Here is a 12,166-nt window from a genome sequence, read left to right on the forward strand (position 1 = left end):
TATTGGCAAATATAGAAATACTTTAAATTTGAGGCGTGAGTGGCAATTAGAGGTCTGGAGCCAAGATGATTTGTCAATGAAGCGGGTAATTGCCACAGGACATAATTGTTCTCGTGTTGGATTTTATTTGCACTGGTGGCATACACAGTGCCTTTAAAATTAGTTCTGCAAAGGCAGGAAATATATGAAAATATTTTCATGGGAGTATATATTAATTTATAGTTCATATTCAGTGCCATACCTTCTAAGCTTATTGGGCTTGTTAGAGTTAGGCAGGAAAATAACGGGATTGATAGTAACATGAGCCAATCAATTTTCAGAATGATGGTAACGAAACAACTTTGCCCAATAGAATACGACCTATGGGGAGGGTGTTTGTTCGGCCAATAGGAATGCTTTGTACTACAGCGGCTCATCCCACGTCCATGGACTCGTCCTTTGTGGTTTTCTGCCGGGCGCCATTTTGATTAAAGTAATGTGAAAGGGGATTGTCGGCAGTACTTTGCAAGATATTTTTCTCAGTTTAAACAAATTTATACTGTAGTCGATTGACATTTGACAGAGACTCAGTCATTTGAGTACAGCAAAAATGGCCACGGGAGCAAACGCAACTCCTTTAGGGAAGTTGCACCCCAGTATTGGCGCTAAACGAGGATTTGACGCAGGGCCTGGTGCGGGGAACGGGTTGATGCCAATACCGGGGCCGCCCGCATCCTTTCCTTCGCTACAAGGTTTCCAGCCCTCGATGGCAAGCCCATCTTTTCCACAGCCTCATCAGTTCAATCCGGCGACTAGTTTTCCGACCCAGCCTCAACAACAACCAGCTGCGGTAGGCGGTATGGCCAAAGCAGGTAAGTTAACTGAACATCTGCCAACGTTAAAAGCATTCGATACGACGTGAGTGAACGCTAGCACGCTAACGTGGCTAACATGAGTTAAATGCTTAAGGCCCCATATGAAGCCATGGCCTTGCACGAAATGGAGACAACACAGCTAACTTTAGTTAGCACATGAATTTTCGTGAGTAGCAAACGTTAATTAGCTCACTTAGGTTTGCGTTGAGGGTTAACTTATCCCTTTCAGTATTCGATTTTGCACACACCGCAGCTAATGTTGAACTGATTAATGTTACGCACTTTGTAAACGCTAGGTTAACCGTGAAATGTATGTGTAACGTTAACGTTGCCATGAACCAGTGGAACGTTAACGTTAATTTGCCGCGTTGTGTTATGTCTGGCTGTAAATCTGAGCTGACTTTTGATGAGTTAAACAAGAAATTGTGCTCCCACGAGGGCCCCATGGTGTCTGATTAAAGACGCCATATGCTCCTATATTCATTGCAGCTGCTTGTGGCTACTTTGGGATCGTTGCCTCTATCGATAAGCAAGGTCATGTTGAGTGGCGGTTGAATCAACGTTTTTACGTCCATCTAGTTAAGTTACGCATCGGTGCAGCACCCAACATCGATTACATCCTCCGTTTTTCTCAGTAGATTTCGGTCAGAAGAAACAGAGGAAGAGGAGTCGTTGGAGCAGCGAGACTCCTGATCAGAAGACGGTCATACCGGGCATGCCCACTGTCATTCCCCCTGGACTGACCCGGGACCAAGAGAGAGCCTATATAGGTAATTTTGTAATACATATCTCTAATTTATTAAGGTTGTCATGTACATATATAAATGCAGTAATGTTTTATAATATGTGTCATTTACATGTGGTTCTAGTTTTCTTACATGGTGCATACCAGTATTATGTTCTGTTTGCTGAATTCCCAACAGTTAGAGCTCTGTGAAGGCACCCACAATATGTGTTACTATAAAAACTCTCAATCACACGTCCAATGTGTTCAGCAGTAACATTACTGTTACACTAAATGTGTCATTTTGCTCCAACTGTTGAGACAAAGCAATAGCTTCCGATGAGCAGTGATTATTACTTGATGGTGTAAACTGTTAATTACGGTTATTTCTCTTTAATGGAAGTGGGTCTGCTGTGGCAAGTGTTTCTGTGGTCTTTTGGTTTGCATACCATTGGACAGCCATTAGCAAATAGGAGTTTAAAGTAGATGATTAAACGCTGCTGCTTGCTGCTGTCTGTCCCGAGCAGAAGGTCACTGCTCACTGTCTTGCTTGATCCCCTAAACATCATCAGTATTGTTCCTGTGCATGGAGGCATTACTCATAATGGCCTAATATGCTAAAGTGTGCTTATCTATATATTTGTCCAAGTGTGGACAATGCTGCTTCAATGGCAAATCAATCCAACAGAGTAAAATGATTCAACCAGCTGATTTAGTGGACATTACAAATTGGGAAACACTTGATTCCTGTTGCTGTGCTCCTAGTTTGGCCTGTTAAAAAAATCATATGAAACAAATAGTTTTTAACCACAAATGCCTTCCAGCAGCAGTGTAGCACCAACATACTGCCTGCACAGGCCCTCAGTGGGGGTTCTGAAGCAGATAAGTTGTTTTGTCAATAACTGATGGCGTTATTGATGATCACTCATTGGTAATGGTTGTTGTTCTTTGGTATGTAAACACTCATTTGTGCCCACCTTCCGTTGTCACATTTATCGTTTCCTTTGCTCATTCAGTAGATCCCCTTAAACAATCCAAGGGAAGCGTTTAAGATGAAATTGCCATGAACCACAATTCACAGGGCCTGTATTCATCTCTATAATCCAGAGTAATTGTTTCAGTGTCCAGTGAATCTCTGTGTTTGGGGGGTATTTCATTACAACTTTTCATAATGTGCATGGGATGATTTTTTTTCATAGCCTTCTAAATGTAAGAATTGTCTCTGTCACTGCAGCCTCAGTGTTAGATCTGTGGAGTGCAAAGTGTGCCTGAGATCACTTTTTTTGTTATTGAAAAATGCAAAACAAGTAGAGCAATCAGTGATTTTTAGACCCAATGTGTCCTAAAAATGCCAAAGCTGTAAAACACAATATGCTGCAGTATGTGAGGCCCTGTCTTCATGGAAGAAAACCACTGCTAAGGTTTAAAATATGAATGGTCTGGCAGGCATTTTTAGGAACCATGGTCTAGACATTTACTGATATGTTGCCATGTTTAATCATCTGATAAAAGCTTAGTCCTGTTTATGTAGAATACCTCTACAACATATTCATATTGGGTAATGTGTTGATGTAAGTGGTTTCATGCTTTAGAGTCTACCAGATGTTCATTTGATCTCCCTTTTATTTTTTATTTAACAGACTCACCATTTGTCTTTACCTCAGTAATGTATGAGGCAGTGCTCGAATGTGCAGAGCGATGTCTCTCTGATGTTGTTGTGGTAACCACATTTCTCTCCATCCTTGTTTTTCTTTCCTAACCTGAATTCTTCCAGTCCAACTGCAGATTGAAGACCTGACTCGTAAACTGCGTACAGGAGACCTGGGAATCCCTGTTAACCCTGAGGACAGGTCGGAAAAAGATTAAACCCATGAACAGTAACATTTTCTCTACCTTCTTGACTTTTTGGAAGACAAATGTTGATTTTTCAGTAAATATGTCGTTAGCCTAAATCAGACTGCTTAGTAGTATTAGCTGGCAGATGTAGTTTTATTTATCCTAGTGAAGGGCAGTGGTGTTGAGGTTTTCTACATTGTCAGAGCCCAGTGGTATAAAAAATATAGGTATATTAATATGTTTATAAAAACCCTCAGAGACAAATTAACAAATTTTATATATATAATAATATAATACACACACATTCAGGTTTCAGAATGATGTAGTTTTAAACAATGTTTCAATCTTGGATAAAAAACAACCATATTTTCATTGAAAATTGAAAAAGTTTTATAAAAGCAGGTTGGTATGGGTGCTTGGGGCACCCAGTATATATAGTTAATATATGTTGACTTTTAGATGTATTCCAGCTGAGACAACTTAGCAAGGGTTAGGGTCACTGCCAGTGCAAAGATAACTGGAATATTTGCATCTTTTTATTTGATTATTTCTCAGTTGACTTGACGGTCAAGTGGAATCGTTGCTTTAAATTTAGTTAATTTATGCATCATGGTTTCACCCACTGCTGCTTTTGTGTGTCTGATGTAGAGTGCTGTGTGACTATATGAATACATACGTATATGATGCATAATGTATAAAGATTTTCCTCTGACACAGGTTGGGGTCAATGCACCTTAATCTATGTAAACCTTTTTTTAGCTTTCATTATTTAACATCTTGTTAGCTTTACAGTTGAAATAGTTCAGATGAATTGGCTCTTTTAGAAAAGTAAGTTGGTGAGTAAAGATTCACACAAGCCCCATCAAATAATATTGCCTTGCCTGACTTTTTTTCTAACTGGATATTCTATAACTTTTTGCCAGTGATTGAGCTCATGGCGTGCAGCCTACATCATAACATACCAGGGATTCATAGGTCTTTATCTTGGACTTAATAAATGATTTGTCGCTGATCTCTGGTTTTCCCATAATGTGGCTTTAAACATTTCCACCCAGGGGTAAAGGGGGGCGTGTTCCAGTTTTCCCTCTGGACTCTTGCGGTCTGGAAGAAAACTTCCAGAAATGTATGTGTTCTGGAAAAGCAGTGGCCATCTTATAACATAACATAGTTTCCATAAGGATCTGTTCCCACAGGAAGTGGCTTGCTCTCAAGAGTGTGTGAAGTTACCGTTGTTAGCTAGAGTCCCTGTCATCTGTACACTGTTTAGAGTTTCTCTTTATAATCAGACATTTCCACAGCAACCAAAAAGTCTATTGCAGAGCTGCAACACTCTTATAAATCACTCCCCCCTCGATCTAGTGTGACAGAACCAACTGGGGGTGTTTCAGGTTGTCACCGTTGGAAGTTTGAAGCATAAAAGGAAAAAGCTATTTTATTTCTCTCACTCTTCACATCACATGGACACATGTGGCTCTCTGATGGGAGAGCATAGGAAAAGGTGGATATCTAATCTTAATTCCTTTTCTCTAACCCAAATTACCCCACATCAACCTAACCCTTTTTCAAGCACAGTGCCTCCTTAACGCAGCAACACAGGTTTTCAGCATCCAAGGGGAGGTACGGACCTCTTCCGCCACGTCAACACCAAGCAACTCCAAAGCCAGCGTTTCTGCTTAGGATTACGAAATTTGCTTTGGTTTCTTTTTCTTACCTCCAACTTTCCTTTCTTGTAGGCCAACACTCCTGTATGCAGGTTTAGTTGTGGCCATGTATTTGGTTTTTTTTCTTTGTGGTTGATGCCCTTCCAGTGTATTGGGATAGTTGCCACTAAACAGCTTTGGTTGCCCCCTTTTTGCCCTGAATTGTTTAAAACGATGGACCCTAGCCTTTGAAATGTCAGTGCAGATTTCCTACATAATATTCTTTTCTTTTTGAGTTTGCTCTAGCACTGGCCACGAGTCTCAGTCTATCTGAGAATTCTCTTAGTAGATCCAAATTACCAAAACTCATTTTTTAAATTTAACATTGTTTCTAAGACATGTCAGTACCTATTGATTCAAAATTCCCACTGAAGATTTGAAATAGTTATGGTCTTTAGTTAGCTGTAGGGAGCCTGTGTGATTGTTAATGGCAGAGCTCCACTTCTAGAAAGGTATTGATGATGTCTTTCTTGTCTTTTGTCTGCCATTTTCAGGTCTCCCTCTCCGGAGCCCATCTACAACAGCGAGGGCAAGAGGTTAAACACCCGCGAGTATCGCACACGAAAGAAGATTGAGGAGGAGCGCCACTCACTCATCACTGAGATGGTTGGACTCAACCCTGACTTCAAGCCCCCTGCAGACTACAAGTATGATTTATGCATTTGTTTACCACTAACTATCATTTTTTTATTCTTGCATGGACCAATTAGTCCATGCAAGTTTTGAAATGATGATGATGGTAGCGTATAGTATGAGAGAACAAGTGCGTGCACACCTGCGTGTGTGTGAACATGTCCGAGCTCTATGTGGAACTTTGGACTCATTGTGTCGGATGCCATGGCGCTCATATTGACAAGTGGCAAAGAGGCATAAAGACAGATAGTGAGGAATCACTTTTGAGGGCAGTAGTGTACTAGCCCCTCATCCTGCTGTAAGACATTGTTGCAAAAGCCTGGGGTTTTCTGCCCCGGGCCGCGAAGCATCAGAGGGGTGTCTTTGAGAAGCAGAGTAAAAGCGAGAGGGAATGGGAGGTAAAGTGTTGGTGAGACTCTCGCCATGGAGAGCGAGCCCTATGCAGCAACCAGCTCCAAACTTGTGGGTTTGGTGGGGGGGCTTAGCGGAGTGACACAAGCAGCAGAGAGTGCCGAAGGTTTTGCATTGTGTGTTCAGTTGTTACAGACTGCAGCTTTAAAAGATCTGATTACAGGAGCTTCCAGGTGATGGAAGTTTTTGCACTGCTAAAGAGCTAATGGCCGTTGATTTACAGTTTCATGTTCTGTAATCGTAATAAAATATCCACTGTGGCTTTTAGGACAATCAGAGCTATTCATTGTTCATCCTAGTAACTGTTTATTTATTGTATTTGTTTCCTGCAGGCCTCCAGCCACCAGAGTCAATGACAAAGTTATGATCCCCCAAGATGAATACCCAGAAATCAACTTTGTTGGTCTCCTGATCGGGCCACGGTAAATTACTTTTACTATCATGTTGCACATGTTCAACATACTTTTAATAAACAAGTAAGTTAACAACCAATTTAAAAAGTGAGTTTGGTTCTCACTTTGTCCCCTTTTTTTTTTTTTTTGGTTTTACTAGTGGTAATACACTGAAGAACATTGAGAAGGAGTGCTGCGCCAAGATCATGATCCGGGGTAAAGGTTCTGTGAAGGAGGGGAAGGTAGGCCGAAAGGACGGACAGATGCTGCCAGGGGAAGATGAGCCTCTGCATGCCCTGGTCACCGCCAACACAATGGAGAATGTCAAGAAGGCTGTGGAGCAGGTTAGATCAACTCAGCTGTTGTGATACATCATACTCTACATTCTATCATTGCTCAGCTCTTTAAACTGATGTGAAAATGTTTAATATCTGTTAATAGCTGTATGTATGTATGTATTGTGCCGTTTGAACTATACACTATGTACAGTATATTAATTAAAGATGAGCAGGTAGACTTGTTAACTGTATCTGTTCAACCAATTCAGTTATTTGATGACTACTCTGATACTCGTTTCAGCCGAGTACTCGCTCAATGCTAAAATTAATGGTGAGAAATTTGTGTCCACAGATTCGCAACATTCTGAAGCAAGGCATTGAGACACCTGAGGATCAGAATGACCTACGAAAGATGCAGTTGAGGGAGCTGGCCAGACTCAATGGCACACTGAGGGAAGATGACAACAGGTCAGTGTGACAGTGCTGGAGCTCAGCTCAGTGTTGATCATTGGTAATGACTGTATGGGCACCAGAGAAGGGAAGTTTAGGAGATAGTCCATTCTGCTCAGTTTAAGACAGAATGTTCCTGTTTGTCTCTATAGGATCCTTCGTCCTTGGCAGAACTCTGAGCCACGCAGCATCACCAACACCACCCTCTGTACCAAGTGTGGTGGAGCAGGCCATATCTCCTCTGACTGCAAGTACACCAGGTGATGATCAGTTGATCAATATTTAAAATAGAAGCTGAAAGTTGACGTAGTAACTCTTTTTTTGTAACAATGTTTGTTGTTTTGCTTTGTGCAGCTCGTTTGCTGCCCACAGAGCAACAGGTGGCGAGCCTCCGCAGTCGGCCCAGGACAAGGCTCGCATGGACAAAGAGTATCTGTCCCTCATGGCTGAGTTGGGGGAGGCTCCAGTCCCCACATCTGTTGGAGGACACTCCAGCACCCAGGGAGGAGCCCCTCGGTCCTCAGGACCCAACAATAACCAGCCACCACCGGTGAGTTGGCAACACACATGACGCCCTGCTCCTGCTGGTGTAGAACATTGTCTAAAATGACTGATGACTGTTTGTGCAGCAGAACCGGCCTCCTTGGATGAGCTCTGGTCCGACTGAGAACAGGAACTTCCATAGCATGCATGGAGGGCCTGGTGGTCATGGAGGACCCCACAACTTTCCTCCCCCTATGCCCAACATGGGAGGGCCCCCTATGCCCCCCAACCCCAATGGCCTACCTCCCCCCTGGATGCAGCCTCCTCCTCCCCCCATGGGCCAGGGTCCAGGACCTCATGGACACCCCATGGGTAAGTGGGGAAACAAAACATTCACTGTACTCCTCAATGAGGCTTCAGAAAGCAGAACACTGTTGCACGGGTATAGTAAATAACAAATTCAAAAGTGCACGAGAATAAACTGCACCAGACCTTCACAGAGGAAGAAAATGTCTGACTTTTGGTGTCCTTGTAGGTCTGCTGCCACCTCCAATGGGCATGATGCCACCGCCACCTCCTCCCCCCAGCAGCCAGCCGCCTCCTCCCCCTTCTGGACCCCTGCCACCATGGCAACAGCAGGCCCCACCTCCCCCTCCGACCAGCAGCATGGCAACCAGTACGCCGCTGCCCTGGCAACAGAGTAAGACCACACAAAAGCTTTATCCGAAACCGCTAATGTCATTCACTTCTCAGCATACACAGTGTGGCAGATGGTAAAACAATTTAGACACTACTGTGGTAACGTTTTACTTTGAGTCAGCTTCACTCTCCCCATCCTTTGTTTAGTCTGAATGCAGATTTCTTCTCTGCAAAACTGGCATGTGTGGAGAACGGACCATGGTTAAGTTAGTTTTAAAGTGTGTGTGTGTGTGTGTGTGTGTGTGTGTGTGTGTGTGTGTGTGTTGTAGTGTGAATGTTTTGATGAAAAGTAAAGAATTAACCTCCAGCTGCCCCTCCCCCAGATACCACCACCACGTCCAGCCCTGGCACCGGCACCCTGCCTCCATGGCAGCAGCCCCAGCAGCCCACGTCCTCTGGAGCCCAGCCCCCACCGCCCATGGGTACCCCATCCATGGTGCCGCCTCCTCCAGGTGTCCAGCCGCCGTTGCCCCCAGGCGCCCCTCCGCCTCCCCCTCCTCCACCTCCAGGCTCAACCGGCATGATGTATGCCCCGCCACCGCCACCGCCACCCATGGACCCTTCCAACTTTGTCACCATGATGGGGATGGGGGTACCGGGCATGCCCCCCTTCGGCATGCCTCCTGCCCCCCCACCTCCTCCACCCCAGAATTAACCCTGCCACAGAAGAATCGTCCTCCCACAAAGAGTTTCCACCCTGCAGCACATTGTGGATGTGTGCTCAAAGAAAAAATATAACCAGTGCTTTATTTTTTTATTGATCCTTGATATTGTGAAGACATCTCTGAAACAATGAAAGGCCGTGTCAGTTCAATTTGTAAAGTTGCGTAACTTAATTAGTTATTTTTAAAGTTTGTATTAACACAAAGCTCCTTGTGTGCATACAAACACTGTTGCTCCTGGGCACATGTTCTGCATTGCTACCGTAGTTTGTCACGTTACATGTATACCAAATAAACTGCTCAAATAGCCAGCTGGAAGTTTAATTTATGCTCTACAGTCTCATCAATTGAAATGTTCAAACACTTAACTACTATTGGATTTAATATGTTGAAGTTCAACTTGCATGATCCATTGTAAACACCTCACTCACAAATTTATACACCTGTCCTGTTCCATATGTTGGCTTAGAATTGAATAAGATTAATATTTTTGTAAGAAGGAGATGTGAAGTGTTTCTTAGTTCTGTCAGAAAACCTTTTTGTAGTACTGTCTCTGTTCCAGAAATCCCCATGGTTTTGTTTTTTCTTTTGTCAGTTGCCTGAGTCTCAGTTGTGACATTGAGTTTGAAAAGGGGGATTGAATGCTATCTGCTAGCTTTTGACCCTCTAATACTTGAATGCTGAGGATCTGATATCTACTTGTTTTTCTGAATCTCTCTGCTCTGATAAGACTCGGTGTGTGTTTGTGTTGCTTTTTGCAAGGACAAAAATATCAGTTTTGTTCTTAGAGTTAAATTTTTAGTTTGACTCTGTATCTGGAACCAGTCTGTTGTGTTATGATGCTAACCTGAATGAATAGCTGTTGAAATCTTGCTTGGTTTAGCATTAAACTGATTCATTTCACCTTTTTGTCAAGTACAGACTGGTTTCTCCTTTCATGGATGTGAGTCCTTTTGTGTAGGAGTGCTTGCCAATTTTTTTTCCAAGGCCCCTGTGGGCTGTCTCATTTAAATGTGTTACATAACTAGCTTTGCCAAGGGTGTGCTGCTCACAAAGTCTCCATGAAGCGCACACTTGAGAGAAACATGCAGTATATCGCTTGGAGAAAAAAAAAACAACAACTTGAGATTCACGGCATCATTTTTCTTATGGTCATTATAGAAGTGTGTAGGTTTTATATTGAGCGCAGTGATCGATCTAGAATAGAAGCAAACAAACTCCTATTTTATCCATATTAAATCTATATACAGTGGGGAGAACAAGTATTTGATACACTGCTGATTTTGCAGGTTTTCCTACTTACAAAGCATGTAGGTCCGTAATTTTATTGCAGGACATAAGTATTTGATGAATCAGAAAACCAGAACTTAATATTTGGTACAGAAACCTTTGTTTGCAACTACAGAGATCATAGGTTTCCTGTAGTTCTTGACCAGGTTTGCACACAATGCAGCAGGGATTTTGGCCCACTCCTCCATACAGACCTTCTCCAGATCCTTCAAAATTGTGCAGGTCTACAATTTTATCCCTGATGTCCTTACACAGCTCTCTGGTCTCAGCCATTGTGGAGTTGAGGTCTGAGTGTGTGGACAGGTGTCTTTTATACAGGTAACGAGTTCAAACAGGTGCAGTTAATACAGGTAATGAGTGGAGAACAGAGGGCTTTTTAAAGAAGAACAGGTCTGTGAGAGCCGGAATTCTTACCGGTTGGTAGGTGATCAAATACTTATGTCATTCAACAAAAAACAAATTAATTATTTAAAAATCATACAATGTGATTTTCTGGATTTTTGATTTTAGATTCTGTCTCTCACAGTTGAAGTGTACCTATGATAAAAATGACAGACCTCTACATGCTTTGTAAGTAGGAAAACCTGCAAAATCAGCAGTGTGTCAAATACTTGTTCTCCCCACTGTACATAGTTTTTTCATAGTCAAGGCCCAATGGTGATAGTTTTGGCAACAAATGGTGTTGGAACACTGCCATCGTCTGCGCTTATGGCTAAATACTTAAATCAAGCCAGTAGATAAGTGAAGCAACAAATACAACTGGAAATTAAATTTTCTAAGAAACTAAATAAAATATCAAGTAATGGGATTCCCAAAAAAGTGCATTGATTAAAAAAAAATGTAACTCTAGATTTTTCAGAGCTTTCCAGTCCATCCTGTCCTCAGTGAAAAGGACTTGTTGGCTCAGTTATCATGCAGATAGCTCACTTGACTCACCACGTGACCTAATATGGACCTTTGACTAAAAAAACATCTCGGGTATAATGATTTTCATACAGCTTTTGACTGCATAGTATGGTGTTCATCAGCAGATGGAGAAGGAAGTTTTGTGTTAAAATATTTTCCCCATATAGGACGTCATCACTTGACCAAATTTAGATTGATGGTAGCTGAGCAAACTGTACACTAAAGCCGGCAGATGTGTCATTTTGCGTCAAAAGCTACACAGAACTCTGAAAACTACTGTTGTATAGTTCAGTCCTATACAAAATCAGTTGAATGCACGACGCAAATTCCATGGGTGAGAGTGTAGAAAAAAACAATTAAATGGTTTCTGTATGCAAGGCTGCAGAGCTACGGTAAGGTCACCAAATTAAAACCGGAAACATTTTGACTTTAAAATATCAGCGTTTACCGATTTCCCCCGCACATTTGCTAATTGACTAAATTATTTGCAGAAAACAATGCAGGTCTTAGTGCTTGAGGATTTTTAACACAAAGTAAAACAGCTCTAGCTAAAACAACTCGTGGATCTGGTGTTTGTACTGGGAAACCTGTTACAACGAGGCGTGTGACGCACTTGCACATCGTCTGACGGAAATCTGAGTCTTATTTTGAAAGTGTTGACCGGAAACACTTGTTTGCTTCGTTCTATCATGACCGACCCTAAAAGACTTGACATATAAATGGGCTTGACGGTCGCGTCCCACTGGCTGTCTGTGCTCAGAGGACACTGAGAGGCGGAAGAAAGTTTGACAGGCAGGCTGAGGGTGAAATTTAACTTAACCTTCAATAAAAACGGAATAGAAATCATC

At 42.4% G+C, this 12,166-nt stretch overlaps 1 protein-coding gene across 4 annotated transcripts; it reads left to right on the top strand.

Moving 5' to 3' along the window:
- The first annotated feature begins 435 nt into the window (after nucleotides 1-435).
- Nucleotides 436-10,037, top strand: sf1 (splicing factor 1). Of its 4 annotated transcripts, none has more exons than XM_038730743.1 (12): nucleotides 436-851; nucleotides 1,490-1,624; nucleotides 3,353-3,428; nucleotides 5,609-5,761; nucleotides 6,491-6,580; nucleotides 6,711-6,894; nucleotides 7,181-7,296; nucleotides 7,431-7,538; nucleotides 7,633-7,828; nucleotides 7,911-8,133; nucleotides 8,297-8,461; nucleotides 8,784-9,115. In XM_038730743.1, exons 1-12 carry the CDS (start codon nucleotides 590-592, stop codon nucleotides 9,113-9,115), a joined length of 2,040 nt encoding a protein of 679 aa, XP_038586671.1. In that variant the 5' UTR covers nucleotides 436-589. The 4 variants fall into 4 exon arrangements, with proteins under 4 accessions (XP_038586671.1, XP_038586669.1, XP_038586670.1 ...); XM_038730741.1 differs by having other exon boundaries at nucleotides 437-851; nucleotides 7,908-8,133; nucleotides 8,784-10,037; XM_038730742.1 differs by having other exon boundaries at nucleotides 590-851; nucleotides 1,493-1,624; nucleotides 7,908-8,133.
- Nucleotides 10,038-12,166: the final 2,129 nt, after the last annotated feature.

This window comes from Micropterus salmoides, unplaced genomic scaffold, assembly GCF_014851395.1.
Source record: "Micropterus salmoides isolate LMB-PRFRI ecotype aquatic unplaced genomic scaffold, ASM1485139v1 Ms_hic_scaffold_2, whole genome shotgun sequence".
In the NCBI taxonomy this organism is placed as follows: Eukaryota; Metazoa; Chordata; class Actinopteri; order Centrarchiformes; family Centrarchidae; genus Micropterus; species Micropterus salmoides.

Bases quoted from the DNA above. Each gene is read 5' to 3' on its own strand.
- sf1 (XM_038730741.1), top strand. From the start codon at position 590: ATGGCCACGGGAGCAAACGCAACTCCTTTAGGGAAGTTGCACCCCAGT. The intron at 1,625-3,352 runs GTAATTTTGTAA...GAATTCTTCCAG, and splicing joins CCAAGAGAGAGCCTATATAG to TCCAACTGCAGATTGAAGAC. The intron at 5,762-6,490 runs GTATGATTTATG...TGTTTCCTGCAG, and splicing joins AAGCCCCCTGCAGACTACAA to GCCTCCAGCCACCAGAGTCA.